The 19,620-nt window shown below is 40.0% G+C and overlaps 1 protein-coding gene across 2 annotated transcripts in view; it reads right to left on the bottom strand.

The window, feature by feature from the left end:
• Positions 1-1,645: 1,645 nt before the first annotated feature.
• Positions 1,646-19,620, bottom strand: part of TOLLIP (toll interacting protein) — a 58,177-nt gene continuing 40,202 nt past the window's right edge. Inside the window, exons 6-7 of one of the 2 annotated variants that reach the window (XM_073347200.1) lie at positions 16,677-16,697; positions 1,646-5,404 (exon numbers count right to left, since the gene is read on the bottom strand). In XM_073347200.1, the coding sequence (XP_073203301.1) occupies positions 5,193-5,404; positions 16,677-16,697 (233 nt within the window). In that variant the 3' untranslated portion in view covers positions 1,646-5,192. The remainder of the gene's footprint in view (positions 5,405-16,676; positions 16,698-19,620) is intronic. The other variant, XM_073347201.1, reaches the window with a different exon arrangement.

The following is a 19,620-nucleotide window of genomic DNA, read 5'->3' on the forward strand; positions in this document are numbered from 1 at the left end:
CCCAATATCCTGTTTTCTGACCGTGGACAGTGCCCCCAGAGAGAATGAACAGAACAGGTAATCATCAAGTGATCCATCCCGTCACTCATTCCCAGCTTCTGGCAAACAGAGGCTAGGGACACCATTCCTTCCCATCCTGGCATAGAGCCATTGATGGACCTATCCTCCATGAATTTATCTAGTTCTTTTTTGAACCCTGTTATGCTATTGGCCTTCACAACATCCTCTGGCAAGGAGTTCCACAGGTTGACTGTGCATTGTGTGAAGAAATACTTCCTTTTATTTGTCTTAAACCTGCTGCCTATTAATTTCATTGGGTGACCCTTAGTTCGTGTGTTATGAGAAGCAGTAAGCACCACTTCCTTATCTACTTTCTCTACACCAGTCATGATTTTATAGACAGCTAAGGGGAGATATGATTGAGGTCTCTCTTCCAAACTGAAAAGTCCCAGTCTTATTAATCTCTCCTCATACGGAAGCCATTCCATAGCCCTAATAATTTTTGTTGCCCTTTTCTGAACCTTTTCCAATTCCAATACATCTTTTCTGAGATAGGGCAACCATATCTGCACACAGTATTCAAGATGTGGGCGTACCATGGATTTATATAGAGGCAACATATTTTCTGTCCTATTATCTATCCCTTTCTTAATTATTCCCAGCATTCTGTTCGCTTTTTTGACTGCCGCTGCACATCGAGTGGATGTTTTCAGAGAACTAGCCACAATGACTCCAAGATCTCTGAGTGGTCACAGCTAATTTAGACCCCATCACTTTATATGTACAGTTGGGATTATGCTTTCCAATGTGCTTTACTTTGCATTTATCAACATTAAATTTCACCCACCATTTTGTTGCCCAGTCACCCAGTTTTGAGAGATCCTTTTGTAACTCTTCACAATCTGCCTGGGTCTTAACTATCTTTAGTAATTTTGTATCTATATTGGAGGACTAATTCTTATGTACAGCTAAAAATAGTTAATATCAATTTATCCACTTATTCATTAGCAGGAGACCACTGTTCTCCAACCAGATTTCATTCCATTGAGATTATGGAGCCCATTCTTCTCCTTACATGAGTCATTCACATACAGATATAGTTATTTTGTTTCACCCATCTTACAATTATGCAGACTACTTCATGCTGAGCAAAATTTCCTTTGGTGTTACAATACTAGATAACTATGAAGATAATATTCGTGGAATAGAATAGCATCTAAAATACCGGTAAGCACAAAAACACACCATCAGTAATTTGCATTAAATTCTTTTGGCCACAGCATTGCACTGGGAGCTTATGTACAGCTGATTTTCCACTATGACTCCCAAACCTTTTCCAGAGTCATTGCATCCCATGATAGAGTGCTCCCTCCTGTAAGTCTGTCCTACGTTCTTCATTTCTAGTTGTACACATTTTTGTTTACAAATGGTGCATACAGCCATCGTAGGACATTTTTAAACACTTACTGTACTAACAGCAGACTGATTGCATCTCTACAAGAATTCAGATGCAATCTACAATCAAGTAACTGTGGTATTAGAAAATAAAGGGACTCATCAAGTGGAAGAGTGATGTGCATAGAAACCGAGCATGGTGCTAAAAGATTTTACAAACATTTGAAGTGAAAAATTTCTCACACCATCCTAGATTTGTCTTCATTTTTATTTGGATCGTTGACCCCAGAAATTGAAATTGAAAGCTGGATTATTTAGTCTGAATGTATACAAGTTAAGAGGTATAGCTTCTCTCAAAGGACTGATTCTTCTGTTTTGGTATACATGATACATTTATTAAATTAGATAGAATGAAAAAAGTCAAAGTGTATTTTACAATAAAAGAAAAAACATGTGGACAGTGGGCCTCAATACAGTGAGAAACAATGCCTCCAGAATTATTACAGCAAAAACATCCTCTGTACAGTATTACATGTCAACCAACACAAGCAGTAATATTTGCAAAGGGAAAACATTCGGTACCTTCAGCACACAAGAATAGCGGTTGAAGAGAAAGTAGCAAGGATCTAGCTAGACAAACATATTCCTGTCTTTAGCCAGTGCAGACCCTTGGCAGGATTAAAGCTAGTGCGAACACCGCTAACTTTTAGCAGATGCCAGTATTACACAGCTGGCTTTGGCTCCAGGCTGTTGTAAGCTGCTGAGTGTGACAGAAGTACAATCAAGACACATTATTCTATTAAATGAAGCATACAGGTCACATGCTGCAACAGAATGTGTGATGTATTTAATTTAAAACAAAACCCAGCATGGTATTGCCTTTCAGTTCTGCATTTCTGGACCCTCAACTGCTAGCTTTAACTGTTCCTTGCCAGTTCAAAATCCCTCAGACCTGAAACTGACAAGGAACAGCAAAACAATTGTGGTGGGATATATATATTGACAAAAAAACTGAGTAGGCATATGGTTTCGTCTCATTAATTTTAGTAACAAAAATACAGTAGTGCATCTTGGAGGCTTCTTTTCACATGTATAATGCTTGCGCCTCCATTGAATTAAAATGCCCAGGTCAGTATTTCTTAATATGAAAACTATATATTTTATTCCCATAGAGTCCAACTTATAGGCCATACTGCTCCTAAACTACCCACCTTCATATAACAAATGCATCTTACAAAAAAGGACTTCCAGTAGGTCTAGAGGTCCCATGGAAAATGTAAGGTTCCCCAGAAATTCAATCTAGTTAGTCTAACAGTCTCACTTCCTCCTAATTATTAAGAGCACTCAGAGCTGTTTGTTCTATGCTTACATTTCAGCCATAACAGAATTAGGAATACAATTTCAGGTGACAGCAAAATTACTTTCCCAGACACAGATCAAACCATGACCACTTGCTTTAGAAAAATCTGCTACTGTAGACTCCAAGTAACTATACATAAAATCTTTATTATATACATTTTCCCTGAATTTGTCTACCCTAGCAATTCATACCATTTGTACAGGTGTTACAACAAGGGACTCATCCCTCAATTTTTACCAAGAAGTTGAGTGATGATCATCTTTTGCTTTAAAGTGTGGGCTGGCAATGCCACAAGATGTCGCTGTGCTATGAAGATAAAATCCTGATGCTCAATCTAGTGTTGAGTTTTGTGATTAACATGTGATGACAAAGGCTACGAACAAGAGGAGCAAGGCTAGCTTCCTGATAAAAAGCTGTTTCTAGAGACTCAAAAGGTAAAGATGTAATGGGCTGTGCAGGTAAAATGCAGAGAGAGACTGTAGCCTTGAATTCTTAGGAAAATGTAAAACCAGTGGGAGAATGTGAAGACAACTAAATTTTTACAAGATGTAAGTCTGCCAACTAAGACAATGGGGAATTTTTGACATAACTAACGAGTGAATGTCTGACATCATGAAAAAGGTTTTTTGTTTGTTTATTTTAAATCAACCAGTGAAAGAAAACCAGGACAATTTTGGTACTGTATTTAAAAACTCTCCACCCCCACACTTATTAAACAGAAAGATATTGGGGAAAGCAGTTTATTCATAAATATAGAAGAACCTTCTGCTTGGGGAAGAAGAAAAAAGGAGGGGAAGGAGAGAGAATAAAGGCTCTTTCCTTATTCCAAACCTGGCTTACTAAAGTTCTCATGAACCACTCTTGAGATCCTGTATTTCAAGTGTACATTCAAACACGAAGAAAATACAAGCTATGGCTATTGCAGAAAGTATTGTAAAGCAGTTTTAAAACCACCACCAAAAACCAGAACAGTGACATTGCACATTATTGAAAATAAATTTGTGCATACTACTTAAAGTGCATTGCTTTGCAGTTTTAAAAAAAATTAAGAAGCTGCAGAAATTTATCAAAACAGGTATAATCTGTTCCCACTCCAGAGGCTCTGCAATTCTGTGCTACAATGTTGCATACACATTAACACATGCAATGACTGTATGCACTCTCCTTCCCCTTTATGAGGATCTGCCAATTTAGGATCTGTCAGATTTTCCATTATCTCACAAGATAATTTTGATATTTGTATGCATACAATTCAATTGAATTAGTTAAGATCAACTGTAACTCAATGAATCATCGAAACAAGTTCTTTAAATACTTTATACCTACTGAAGATTCTGCAGCTCTTTGCTACTCCATATTCCAGACTACCAAAAAACCTTTCCTCATTAAAAAGTAATTTTTTCTCCATGCAAAAAGACAGTTTTACTGAAAAACAGGAGTGAGTGTAGCAGGTTTCTTCTCAAAACATAAATGTTATACTTAAAAAAACCCAAAACCCATGTTTTCTTATTACAAGACAGCTCCTTAAATAATTAAATGCTTATTTTATACATAATTTTCCAGGTATAAAATCTTTCCTCCTGCATTCATCCTTTGGAATAATCACAGGAATGTAGAAGCAAGAAGAGTGCAAGTAACTGCAGGAACACATTAGGGCCCAATCCTGTCCTCTGATGCAGTGTGTATTGCTGTATCTAGAAAACCATCTCCTGCAGATTTCACTAGTACAGCAACATCACATGGTAGGATTGAGCCCCCAGAATGCTCACCAAAAGATATATATTGCTTTGGTGCCCAATCACGAGGATAGGTGGGTGGGGCTACCTAATTAGAAACACTAAAGGCTACAACAAGAAAGCCAGCTTGTTAGTAGATTTAAAACTATGTTAAGGATAGTTGGACTATTCACAGCAATAACTGAACACCACAGGACAAACCAAAAGGCATTGTGTAATCATTTTTTATATCTCTGGCAGAAACAGGTGGCTTACTGAAACAAAAACATTGTATTAAAAGCAGTATGTAAAGAAAAAAATCTAACTCCCAGAAAACATAACTCTTCCGATCTCACAGACAGAACAGTAAATCCTGTACTGCATAGTGTTGAGAGAGATCATATGAACATGCTCTTGTTTTGAGAGAGAGAGAGAAGGAAGAAAAAAGCAGCATACCCACACACACACCCCCGAAAGCAATATAGCCACATATGATAAACCTGGTGTTAACAAAAAAGCTTCTGTGGAACATATGTAAAATAAACTGTAAAAGAGAAAGTGAAAAAAATGTGCAAATATCCAAGGAGAAAAAGGGGTACAAGCTCTTGCAGACAGAATGCTCACAGGAATCTGTTAGGAAATTCTTCCTCTACCTAAATCCCTGGCTTGGCAAGTCAAAATAAAGGTGGCATCAAGAACAGAGACAATGCAGGGGTTGGGGTCTATAACTCTTCTGCAATCTGAAGTAACGAGTTGATAGCTGCATCCTTGTTCCCCCTCTGAGCTTCTAGCACTGAACGAATTACTTCCTTGTCCATATTGGGGAACATGTCTTGGATTGATTTCAGATCCTCGTCGTTACACACGTGCTGAGGGTTGACTGGAGGAGGTACTGCCACCGGTACCATGCCTGGGTTACAGGCTGCAGGCATTCCTGAAAACAGAACCAGAAAATTAAAGATTCCTCCTACGTGAATAATAAAATGCTTATTCTTGACCAAATGAACTACGCACAAAAGGCCCTTTATACTACATATTTCAGAGAAAATTGTTGACTTTATTTACAGGTGCAAAAACATTGCGATATCTGGGAAGTCATCCGACTGTTGCAAACAAGACTTTTTCTATAATTACATTTTGATACTAGCCACATTATTACCCTCTGCGCAATGTTCCAGACGTGCTCAGCGAATGCAGCGATGGGCTTGGCACAAAGACCTAATCAGACAAATAAGGCAATCTTAGGCAGGCTCTACAGTTTTAGAATAGGCACCCACGTACTAGGATTTCAGGCTACACAAAAAACGTAATAAAAAAGAGTGATCACACTTTTATTAAGTTCTTATAGGTTTATATCACGGTTTGCAGAATCTTTTTGTTGCACGTAAAGGCCATAACACTAATGAATTCGATGCAATACAATTTCATTGTTGAAAACAAAATAAACTAAAGTCAAACCCTGATCCTATACCAATAGTCTGATGTCAGAAGTCATGTTTCTTGACCAGAGTAATAAAGAGCTCAGATAAAAGGGGATTTCCATGAACATGGCCTCCATTACATCAAAAAAGGAATGCATTAAAGTAACTCATTGTTCCCAAGTAGATTGGGAGCAGATATAAGTGAACAAAAAACCCATGATTTTGATGTCATGTCTGTTGTCGCATAAATAGTATCCAATTGTTCAACATGTGACATAAGAGCTATGTTGCATGATGAGAGAGGAATTCTGTTTTTTATTCCTATAGATGGACACTTTCCTTGACCTTACTGTTTCTTCCAGTTTTTTAGGCAGAGGACAGAAACCACTTCAGAGATATTTTGGAACTTTTGCATTACATTGTTCTCACAGTACTGTCAAAGTCAAGAAAGAAAAATTTACAGTGCAATATGGAGAGGAATTTTTAAAAGCAGGGCTTTCTGAAACAAGTTCCTAAAAACCACCATGCACGCTCCATATAAAAAGTACGTTTTTACCATCTGATGACCTAAATAATTCAAATCATGCCTACAGTTCAGAAACACAGCTAAAAGAGGTGCAAAGTTACAGTTTATTTTTATAAAGCTCATCTTGGTAGCCAAGGATGGTGCACTAAAGACTTTTGTCAAGAATTTGTAATTATTTCAATTAATTGCATTCTAAACTAGGATATTGTTGTACAAGGCATCATTTGACTTAAAAAAAAGCTTTCTGACTGGGGAGTTCTGGACACTACATCTGCTTCCTGCTTATGCAGCTTATAAGATAAAGAACCTTTTTGTACCAAATTTGATTTTAAAGTTAGAAAAGTTCATTTGTTCTTCTGACCCTATTTTATTTTAAACTGGTATTCTATGGATGTAATTTTTATTTAAAATGTCCTTCCATGATCCAAAATGTCAGGTGGTAGCTGTATTTGCAGCAGCATTGTAAAATCCAGAGAGTTTGAGCTGCTGAACAAGATTTTGTTATCAAGAAGAGCCAGCATACAAAAATTTGCAACAATTCATACCACCAGACATGCTAGTGATAGAGCCCTTATAACAATTTCCATGTAACTGGTGTATCCTCTTGCACTAAGGATACCTCTCCATGGGAGGGAATCCCAGTTACTAGGAAGATACAAGTAATGGTAATGGGGGATTCAATCATTAGAAATATAGCTAGCTGGATTTGTTATGACCAGGAGAACAGCATGGTGAATTGCCTGCCAAGCAAGCAAGCCGCAGATCTCTCGAGACATCCAGACAAACTTATGTGCAGTGCTGGGGAGGAGCTGATGGCCATGGTACCTGTGGGTACCAATGACATAGGAAAAGATAGGAGAAAGGTCCTGGAGGCCAATTTTAGGCTGCTAGGTAAGAGATTAAAGTCCACAACTTACATCAGAGGTGGGCAAACTCCCGCCCGTGGGACCGTCCAGCCCGGCCCTTGAGCTCCCTGCCGGGGAGGCTAGCCCCCAGCCTCTCTCCTACTGTACCCCCTTCCCCGCAGCCACACCGCCACGTGGGCAGCGCTCTGGGCAGTGGGGCTGCGCACTCCTGCAGGGCAGTGCAGCAGTGTCTGGCTCCGGCTGGGCGGCGTGGCTGACAGACTGGCTGCTCTGAGCGGCTTGGTAAGGGAGTCAGCAGGTTCCAGGGGGCAGTCAGGGGATAGGGGATGGTTGGATAGGTGTGGGAGTCCCGGGGGGCCTGTCAGGGGGCAGTTGGATGGGGCAGAGGTTCTGGGGGGGCAGTCAGGGGATGGGGAACAGGGGGGGTTGGAAAGGCGTGGGAGTCCTGGGGGGCCTGGCAGGGGTGTTGATGGGGTCAGGGCAGTCAGAGGACAGGGGGGGTTGGATGGGGGTCGGGTCCCAGGAGGGGGCAGTCAGTGGGAGGGGTCGGGACCAAGCTCTTTGGGGAGAGACAGCCTTCCCTACCCGGCCCTCCATACAGTCTTGCAACCCCAATGTGGCCCTCAGGCCAAAAAGTTTGCCTACCCCTGACTTACATGGTAGCATTCTCTGAAATGTTTCCAGTTCCATGTGCAGGGACAGGAAGAACCACAGGGTCTCAATGCATGGATCATGTGATGGTGTAGGGAGAAAGGTTTTAGATTCATTAGGAACTGGGGAACCTTTAGGGAAAGGAGGAGTCTATACAGGAAGGATAGGTTCGACCTAGCCAAAACGGAACTAGACTATTGGCATGTAAAATTAAAAAGGTCATAGGAGTTTTTAAACTAAGGGCTGAAGGAAAGCTAACAGGTGTGGAGGAGCACACGGTTCAGACAGACATCCTACAGGGGAGGATCTATTAATGGGAATTCTATATAGCCTAGTAAAGAGGGGAAGATAGAAGTTGACAAAGTACGAGTAGGAACTGAAGAGAAACAGTCAAATGAGAAAGTCCCATTCAGTTACATGACGTGATGGCAGACAACTAAAAAGTGACAAATTTTATAAGTGCTTATACAAAAATGTTAGAAGTCTAAATACTAAAATAGAGGACCTTGAGTGCCTGGTACTAAATAATGATATTGATATAATAGGCATCACAGAAACTTGGTGGAATGACGACAATCAATGAGACACTAACACCAGGACACAAAATATATACGAATGACAGAACAGCTCATGCTGGCGGGGGAATGCCACTATTTGAGAAAGAAAGCATACAGAGTCAAATACAGTAAAAATCTTAGATAAATCAAACTTACTATAAAATCTCTATGGTTAGAAATTCCATGCTTGAATAATAGAAGTATAGCAGACGGTATATACTACTGACCAGCATATTGATGGCAACTGTGAAATGCTCAGGGAGATCAGAAGTGCTATAAAAATAAGAAACTCAATAATAATGGGGGATTTCAACTATCCCCATATTGACTGGGTATAAGTCACCTCAGGATGGGATATGAAAGTAAAATTTCTAGACACCACTAATGACTGCTTTGTAGAGCAGCTAGACCTGGAACCCACCAGGAGAGAGAAGTCTTGATTTAAGTCCAGAATTTAGCACAGGATGCAGTCCAAGAAGTGAATACAGCTGAACCGCTCAGTAACAGCAACCATACTGTAATTAAATTTAACATCCTGGTGTGTGTGCACGCGTGTGGGGGGAGAAATGCCACAGAAGCCCAAGACGGTAGCATTTAACTTCAGAAAGAGAACACCACAAAAAAGAGGAAGCTAAACGGAAATGAAAAGGAACAGTCACAAGAGTGAAATGCCTTCAAGCTGCACGGAAACTTTTTAAAAACACCAGAATATAGGCTCAAATTAAAACAAATATGAAGAGAACCAAAAAAAGGCCACCATGGCTAACCAGAGTAAAAGAAGCATTTAGAAACAAAAAGGCATATTTTAAAAATTAGAAGGCAAATCTCACTGAGGAAAAATAGAAAGGAACAAACTCTGGCAAATCAAGTATAATTAGACAGGCCAAAAAAGAATTTGAAGAGCAACTAGCAAAAGACGAAATAAACGCAGCAAACACATTTTTAAGAACACCAGAAGTCTGCCAAACAGTTGGTGGGCCCACTGGTCAATCAAGATGCTACAGGAGCACTCAAGGAAAACAATACCATTGCAAAGACACTAAATGAATTATTTGCATCAGTCTTCACTGCTTAGGGTGAGAGCCCAGGAGATTCCCACATCTGAGCCATTGTTTTTAGGTGACAAATCTGAAGAACTAGCCCAGACTGAGGTGTCAATACAGGAAGACTTTGAACAAAGTAATAAAACTAACAGTAATAAGTCACCTGGAACAGCTTGTATTCACCCAAGAGTTCTGAAAGAATTCAAATACGAAACTGCAGACCGACTAACTTTGGTATGTAAACCTTTAACTTAAATCAGCTTCTGTACCAGATGACTGGACGATAGCTGATGTGACTCCAATTTTTTTTTTTTAAAAGGCTCCAGAGGCAATCCTGGCAGTTACAGGATTGTTACAGGAGTTGACAGTTACAGGAAGCCTAACTTCGGTACCAGGCATATTGATTGAAAATATAGCAAAGAAAAGACTTATCAGCTGCATAGATAAACATGATTTGTTAGGGGAAGAGTCAACACAGCTTTTGTAAAGGGAAATCATACCTCACCAATTCATTATTTGTTTGAGAGGGTCAAACAAGCATGTGGAAGAGTGATGCAGTGGATAGAGTGTACTTAGACTGTCAGAAAGCCTTTGACAAGGTCCCTCACCAAAGGCTCTTAAGCAAAGTAAGCTGTCATGGGATAAGAGAAAAGTTCCTCTCATGAATCAGTAACTGGTTAAAAGACAGGAAACAAAGGGTAGGAATAAATGGTCAGTTTTCAGAAGGGAGAGAGGAAAATAACGGTGTATCCCAGAGATCTGTACTATGACAGTGCTGTTCAACATATCCATATACCATCTGAAAAGAGGTGTGAACAGTGAGATGGCGAAGTTTGCAGACAATAAAAAATTACTCAAGATAGTTGAGTTCAAAGCAGTCTGTGAAGAGTTACAAAGGGATCTCACAATACTGGGTGACTGAGCAACAAAATGGCAGATGAAATTCTATGTTGGAAGGCAAGTTGGAAAATATAGTCCTAACTATACATACAAAATGATGGGGTCTAAATTCAGCTAAGAAAGATTTTGGAATCATCATGGATAGCTCTCTGAAAACATCTGCTCAATGTGCAATGACAGTCAAAAAAGTTAAAGTTAGGAACCATTAGGAAAGAGATCAGAGGTGGGCAAACTACGGCCCGCAGGCCACATCTGGCCCACGGGACCCTCCTGCCCGGCCCCATAGCTCCTGGCCCAGAAGGTTAGCCCCGGGCCCTTCCCCTACTGTTCCCCCTCCCCTGCAGCCTCAGCTCACTGCGCCACCGGGGCTGCGAGCTATAGACGGGCAGCACAGCTGCAGAGCCGTGGCCTGACCCAGTGCTCTGTTCTACATGGTGGCGCGGATGGGGCAGGAGTCCCAGGAGGACCATCAGGGGGCAAGAAGCAGTGGGGGGTCGGATAGGGGGCAGCAGCCGGGGCACGCCTGGCTGTTTGGGGAGGCACAGACTCCCCTAATCGGCCCACCATACAATTTCGGAAACCCGATGTGACCCTCAGGCCAAAAAGTTTGCCCGCCCCAAGATAGATAACAGAAAATATCACAACGACACTCTATAAATCTATGGTATGCCCACACCATAAATAGTGCATGCAGTTCTGTCGCCCTATGTCAAAAGAGACCTACAGAAATGGAAAAGGTACAGAGAAGGTCAACAAAAATTATTAAAGGTGTGGAACGGATACCACATGAGGTGAGATTAAAACAGACAGGGACTATTCAGCTTGGTAAAAAGATGCCTAAGGGAGGAAATGATAGAGGTCTATAAAATCATGAATGGTGTGGAGAAAGTGAATACCACAAGACAAGAATCAAGGATCACCCAAAGAAATTAATAGGCAGCAGGTTTAAACAAACAAAAGGCAATACTTCACATAATGCGCAGTTAATCTGTGGAACTCATTGCCAGGGGATGTTGCGCATGCCAAAACTATAACTGAATTAAAAAAAAACTAAAGAAGTTCCTGAAGGATAGGTCCAACAATGGCATTTGCCAAGATGGCCATGAATGCAGCCACATGCTCTGCGTGTCCCTAAGCCTCAGACTGCCAGATGCTGGGACTGGACGACAGAGGATGGATCACTTGATGACTACCCTGTTCTGTTCATTCCCTCTGAAGCATCTGGCATTGGTCACTGTCAGAAGACAGGATACTGGGCAAGATGGACCATTGGTCTGACTCAGTATGGCCTCTCTTATGTTGGGAATGCTGATAAAAGCCAGTAAAAGTTTTCCTTCCTTAAAGGTCATCATCTTTGACCTTACTGATGATAAAGACCTGACATTTTACCATTAAGAATTTTTGTAGATTTTCAAAGACTGAAATATAATAAAAGTAAATGAGGGTCTCTTTAGATGGCACAGGCCTTCAGATATGTAAGAGAACTTACCAAAAATGAACTCCACCAAAAACTTGTCTCTACATCACAACCCTGAAGCAAGCCAACCATCTGCACAAACTTTTCAGGAACTACATCTTTCAGTTATTTTGCTTCCCACTTCTTCTCTTCCCATAGAAGATTTGTGGACTAAGACTACTTTGCTCCATGAATATGGGCATACCTTAATAAAATGTAAGTCCTCCTGCTTTCCATAAAAAACCTAAGACATGCAAGAGTTAAACAAGAATCTTGTTCAGTTAGTGAACCCACATTTTCCAATGCACCACAAAGAGAGTTCCAATTCCAACCATTCCTCCTTTTTCAGTGATTTAAAAAAGTGTTTTGCTCCACTGCCTTCCTTTTTCAAAGACATACGAAAGCAATTTTAAACTCATCTATCTTAAGTAACCCATCACAAAGGCCCTTTTTGGGGGGGAGGGGGGGAGGGAGGGAGGAGTTCCCCCATCCAGGAATATACCTGTGTTTATTACAAAAATTCGAAAAATTGGTGCAAAAACTTTACTTCACAGTCTTCTGGATAAAAGTCCAGGTTAATACTGGGGGACAGGAAGAAAGGGGAAAAAAACCAATAGAGATAACTAAGAGAACTGAAAGTAAAAGCTATTTAATGCTGTGACTTATTTCATGAACTGTATATTAACAGTACATACACATATGCACACGCATGTGCATCTTCTACTACATTGCCTTACTTTAACAGACAGCCTCACATTTACATTGACTAATTTATTGTTAACAAACAGATCTACCTAACGTAATATATTGGAGTCTTAACAGAATGTGCATTTTCATGTCCATTGAATGGTCCAAAATTTGGATGAAAAATAAATCAGTAAAATACAAAAATGAAGGGCCTTACCCATCAGGCATCTTCCCCCTCCTAACTAAGCTCGTCTGAGAACTGACAAACATCAAAAACTAAGCATACATGTCTAAAGCCTTCATCAGTGAAAACGGCTTCCATATAGCACAAGATAACACAAATATGGGTAAAGCAATCCAACCAATCAAAATAATTTGGCCTCTGACTATCACTGTCAAAAAAGTAGTTGGGGGTGAAAATGACCTCAAAACCTTAATTTTCAACCACAAGTTGTCTTAATAGAACACCAGTTTTTAGACAGCTTGTAAAACTGTTTTAAATGATTCATTAAAAAAAATTTTTTAAAACATTCAGCATCAGGTGAATAGCACAGCCAGTAATCATCTTACTCAAAAAAGAAAAGGCAGTATCACTCCAGTTAGTTTCTGAAGTGATTCAGAAACAATAGAAACAGATCATCTTATCCATAAATTTAAAGTTGTATGTCTTCTCAGTCAAAATCACAAAGGCCAGAGTTTCCTTTCCTACTGTGTCATCAGGATATGTTAACTCTTGAATCATATACATTTGTAAAATCTCTACTGAATAAGTATTCTCAATTTTATAGAGTTTATTTTTCTTTCCTAACAATTCTAACACTCCGTCTTCTCCCTCATTATTGCACAAACTGCAGACAAGTGGTTTTGAAAATTTTATATCACTTTAAATTCATTTGGTGCACAAAAATAGTCCAAGCACAACTACATTGGAGTACCATAAAAATAAACCATGATATTTTAATACCATGATGAAAGTTTACTTTCTCATTTACTGTATAGTCTCTATATAGTTTTTCAAAATGTAAATACTGTTTTTAAATAAAAATCAAACATTTACACGACAATCTTCCTGTTAAAGAATTAAAATTTCAAGATTGAGGGTTTTTTTTTTTTTTAACTAAAACTGCTTGACACATTAAGTAGCTTCAATTTTATAAAATTAAGACTCAGTAAGATGCCACTTCATTTAACATATACTGTGTAATAGCTCATTTTGCACTGACAAGCATAGATAGAACAGTATTAAACGTTTTCAGAGGAGCTGGAATTGCACACTGCCATTATGCTCTTGCTTCCAGTATTACATAGAAAGTATTATAAATTAAGAGTGGAGAGTCTGTTCTCTAAAGCATCAGTGTGACTACAGTGGGAAACATGCTGGCACAAGCAATGACATTCCAATAATATAAAAATGAACATGTAAAATAGCAAGTCAGTTGATAGCATATTGTGGTCATTTAAGAACAGCAGTGGGAACAGCAAGGGGAAAATTTTCATCCAGATTGTACACAGTGCATTACACAAATATTTTGGTTCTTAGTTTCTAGTTCAGTCAAGTGCCTTATGTTCATTTCTTTTCCTCAAAAGTTTTTATCTAACAATGAAATAGGACACTCTACATACAATAGTTTCTTGAAATAGTTCTCTGAAAACACCACTGGGGGGAGCTTTTCGATCGCATCCAACTCATTTTTGCCTAATTCATTCATACCTTTGAAAATTTCCCAAAATGTTTGTTTTGTATAAATAATCACTTGTGTCAGCATTTTTGGTGCTAAAAACTACAGGCTATGATTTTATTTTTAGAACATCACATTCTGTCTCAACAACATACCCAGTTATGGCACTCGCTACAAAATGAACTGACACCTATGGAAAACATGAACATTCTCCAATCCCACAATAATTCTGGTGCTCTGGCAAGGCTAACTAAGAACCAAGCCAATCAAGTTGTTTTATATTTTATGTACACCATTTTATCTGGAATTCAGGATGCTAGTAAATGACATTTGACTTATTTAAGAAGAAATCTAGCCTTTCATGAAGACACTGGACTGGACTTTTTATACTAAGTTCAAATTGAGGATGTCACAATATCTATTTGAGAGTTCAAAATTAAGGGTTTGTCAGTGTATATCACTTTGACAAACTATTCAAGAGAAAAGGAGTCATCTGTTAAACCAATGACTGAGGCCTAGAGTCACAAAAATACGTCATCATCTAAACTCCAGACTTAAACACAGACTGAAGTGCCTAGAAAGTCCCAGTTTTTGGCTTCAGTGTGATTCACAGAATTCATGCTGAATCCCATAGGTGCCTAAACTCACTTGGTGTCTAAGTTTTCGCAGTAAAAAGTTCCCTAGATGCCTATGTTTCTGCCTCTGGGCACCTCTCTCTCACCTAAGCAACAGAATGATTCATAAACCAGGAAAGACAGGTGTTCAACCAGCTAACTTGTGTGCAGGGCCTAGTAAGCATCTCAGAGACAGCCTACTGGATTGGGCACCTCAGGCAAGTTTGCACAGAACAGCTGGGGGAGGACCTCCCTCATAACTTGTAGCCCAGTGGTTAGGGTTCCACTGTGGATAAATTAGTCACTAGGAGTGGGAGTGGGAAGAGGGGAGAAAGAGCACAGGGATGGACACACACAACCATGAGAATGATTCTATAGCTTGGTATTTAAAGGACGCACCCAGGATGTGGTAGATCCAGAATCCAAATCCCTGATCTAACAACTAATTATTCATCCACAGTGGAATTGCTTCAACAGAAGAAACGGAGGGATCCCCATATTACAATAACCCATAGCTCACTGGTTAGAGCACTCACCTGAGAAGTGGTAGATCCCTGTTCAAATCAGTTTTCATCAGAGGGGGGTTTCCCCATATCCCAGATGAGTACCCTGACCACTGGGCTAAAAGTCAAGCTAGAGGTCCTCCTCCACTGGCTACCTTCTTGTAAAAACACCTGAGATGCCTAACTTTAGAGGGTTCACAGCTGAAAATCGCTAGCAGAGATAGGCACCCCCTGCAGTCCAAACTGAGGCATCTGTCTCAGTGAGAGGGGAGGGACTTAGCACATACCCATCTTATTGGCATCTCCCATTGGCTAGTTTGGATGGCCTCCTGTCTAGCATCCTGGCTTTTGTGAATAGTGGTCTAAGGCGCCTTCCCTCCCCCCATTCAGTGTATAAGGAGCCTAAGAGCCTGAATCAGTGTGTTCCTGTGATTTTCTAGGCTTCCAAAAGTTAGGTGCTGCACCACTCAGCATCACAATGCTGAAGTACCTTTGTGAATCTAGGCCCAACTATCTTGAGTAGTGCTCACACAGAAATAGGCATCAGATGACTTAGCTAAGACTAATAATCAAAATGAATATTGCTTCCAAAAGGCATATGGTGGTGAAAAAGTTTACCCATGAGACTGTAAGGTAAGAGGGGTGGGGAAGGGAAAGAAAGGATAGGAAGCTTTGTCAATGTGCCACTGGAGAACCTGTTAGTACATGAGCTTCCAAGAAATTTTTGAAGTCCCCTCCACTCCTACAGTTAAAAAACAAAAAACCCCAAACCCTACAGTGGCAGGGGTTTAGAAAGTCCTCTCTCCCTCTATAAAAACGTACAAGTGCAAAATTAGTGCTCGTTGACATTAAGAATAGTTGCTACCTGAACTAGGCCACAAGCCTACTTGAACCAGATGCTGTCAAGGACTTTGGAATTAGTTCTACATCTTGCCAGCACAGCTTGCCTTTGTGTATTGATGACTTTAGTATACAGAAAAACTTTACTACTTTCATGTTGTTTTAGTTTAAAAATCCTAAAACTAATAATTTTTTACCTGTAGACTACTATAACTAATCCTGTTTATTTCTGAAGTCTCTGGAAAGAAAAAGGAAAAAAAAAACCAGACATCTAAAGACCATTAGCACCTGCAGATGCCTTTATATCTTAAAACAGATGTATTAAAACTGCTGCATTGTGACATCCAAGTGCAATGTTCTGTGGTACAATATGCTGTGTACAAACAAAAAGCAATTTCAATGAGCTCATGCAAAGATTCTTGATTAAGTAACGTGGGGTGAGATAAGATCTCAGAAGACTTACCCAGAGCAAAGTACTCAAGCCCTGAGGATAGGTGGGAAAGGAATAAGACATAGAAAAGAAACATTAATCTACTTTTTTTAAATAGGAAATGAACAGTTTACCCTCCAAGGATGAGAGTCAGGCAAATTCAGATACAAAGCTGTTAGACTATGGATCCCAGCCTTCATATTTCACAGTGTCTCTTAATTAGATGCAACTTGTTGCAATAGTCAGATCAGATTTCCTGAAGATGTAGTGAGGTGGTTTGCAGAAGTGGTGATCAGAAGGAAAGCTTTGTACCTAGACTGCAATTTCCTTGTGGCAGTGAGTTTCTTTTCTCCATGAAAGGCAACATATCCCTATAGCACTGCATACAAATATTTAATACTAATGTGGACTAAGTTAAGAAAGCAAGGTGACTTGTAGATCCAAAGAGGCACACTATTATACTAGCCCTCAGCTTTCATACTATAATAGACTTTAATTTTTTTATTCCTATCAGAGAACTTTTCATTAAAAAATTGTCACTGCAATAAGAGTTTACAATTTCAGAAGAATGAGTCTGCATAAATTAAGGTCTCTCTTGTTAAGATGCACAAGGTGTAGCCACAATTAGCTAAGATTAGTTTTGCCTCATTGGTAAGAGATAATCCATGCCCTTGATGGAGCCCTAATGATCCACTTTTAATGTTTGTAGTTCTGACTTAGGCTATGTCTACACAACACATCTTTTAGTGACACAGCTGTGCTGCTACATCCGTGCTGCTAAACGTGTAGTGCATTGTAGCCACTGTCTATTGGCAGGAGAGCTCTCCCGCCGAGAAAAAACTTCCAGTCCCAACGAGCAGCAGTAGTTTTGTCAGCAGGAAAGCTCTCCTGCTGACAAAACTCTGTTCACACCAGTGCTTTTCGTCAGCAAACGAAGAGGGGGGGGGGGAATGTTCTATTACTTTCTGCTCCAGACCAGTATTGCGCATCTCCCCCTTCACAGTGTAAAAATGACCCCTCATTATTCAACATTTTCTTCCTGTGTCTCATCCACTTATTGTAGTGACAAACCAGTTTTTTCCTACTTTTTACTCCAGTGAGCACTACAAAGACTGAGGGAGTGAAAGATTCTATTCTGGCTTGCACATCATGATTAACAGTCCTGCTTGCACTAAGTTCCAAATGCAGAGTCTTTTCCTGATGAATGAACCAGAAAGATCATAGCTTGACTTTCAGATAACAGGTTGAGTATGATTAGAAAAAAGTTATTTCTCTTTTAAATTGAACACATTTTGGAAATCACAGACATTTTTATAGGTTTCAGAGGAACAGCCGTGTTAGTCTGTATTCGCAAAAAGAAAAGGAGTACTTGTGGCACCTTAGAGACTAACCAATTTATTTGAGCATGAGCTTTCGTGAGCTACAGCTCACGAAAGCTCATGCTCAAATAAATTGGTTAGTCTCTAAGGTGCCACAAGTAGACATTTTTATGGGGTTCCCCCCCCCTTTTTTTTTATTATTAAAGACTAGCAGTTTAGCTTTTCTGAATAGACATTTCAACCCAATCAAAAGGAAGTGTTTATAGCTATATTTCAATCACAAAAAAGCCTTATCACCAAAACTTTCACTTAGGAATCTGTCTGTAAGATCATTGCTGGAACAGAATGACACCTAGTGGCCATTTACTTAATTGCAGGTGTAGTTCACTGGGAGAAATTAAGGGTATGTCTACACTCCAATTAAAAACCTGTGCCTTACCCAGCTGATTCAGGCTCACAGGGCCCAAGCTGCAAGGCAGTTTAATCACAGTGCAAGCTGGAGCCAAGACTCTAAGACCCTGAAAGGTGGGAGGAGCCCAGAGCTCAGGCTGCAGCCCAAGATCCCTACACCACAATTAAACAGCCCCTTAGCCCAAGTCAGCTGGCACGGGCCAGGCACAGGTGTCTAACTGCAGTGTAGACAAACACTTCATGAACCCTGTTGTGTAAGATTCTCTTTATGATTCCCATTAAGGGGAACAGGACTAGCATGGCTAAATGCCTTGTGGCCTTTAGAAAATCTGGGGTAAAAGGATGCGGGGTAGAGGATATGGAAACAAACAAAAGGTACTTTCCATACTAACTATGGCTCTGAGATGACTGATGGCATGGATTCACTTCGCAGGCAAGGGAACTTCTTGAGAAGAAGTGCCAGTTGGCGCATCCTACCTATGTCCTTCCAATCTCACGCAAGTAAACAGAGGATGTAACCCCAACTGATATTTAGTTCCTTCCACTAACAATACATTGTCAGACTAGACAATCTTGAGTGAGGTAACAGTAACTGTACCTTCTTCAAAACACATTCTGCATGGACTCTCCACTACAGGCAATTGACAAGAAGTCCCCAGACCCAAAGGGGGTGGATCTGGAGAGTCTTATCTGACTAACGATTGCAAGGCTGTTTGCCTCAGAGTATCTAATGTACAGGCCAAATTATTAGTGTTATGTCAAGTGAAAATATGGATGGACCATCAGGTAGTGTCTTTGCACCTCTTAACAATGGAGACTTTTCTGAGGCATGCATCTGAGGCCTAGTAAAATGCACCTTAATATGTCATGAACTAGTGGAGAGATTCTGATCTGCTTGGAATTTTTTTTTACTGTTTCCTAGCATGTGAAGATAATGCTACAAATAAGACAGCCATCTAGGTGTTTTACAAAATGGCTTAGCCCTGCTCAGGGAGTAACTTAAAACCTTACTAACAATGTAGCCTAGCTTTCCCTGCTGATAAGTTGCTTATGTGGAAGTCACAGGTCACCTTCAACAAGAATTTGAAATGCAGGTATACCTTTATCTTATCATTCTGGAACACTATATATAACGGCTGAGCCATTAATACATGGCTCTCACTCTTCAAGCCAACAAGATCACGACCAGAAATGCAGTCTTCAAAGACAGGTGGTCCAGGAAACATTTGAGCTGCTAAAATTGTGTT

Source organism: Lepidochelys kempii, chromosome 6 (genome assembly GCF_965140265.1).
Source record: "Lepidochelys kempii isolate rLepKem1 chromosome 6, rLepKem1.hap2, whole genome shotgun sequence".
NCBI lineage: Eukaryota > Metazoa > Chordata > Testudines > Cheloniidae > Lepidochelys > Lepidochelys kempii.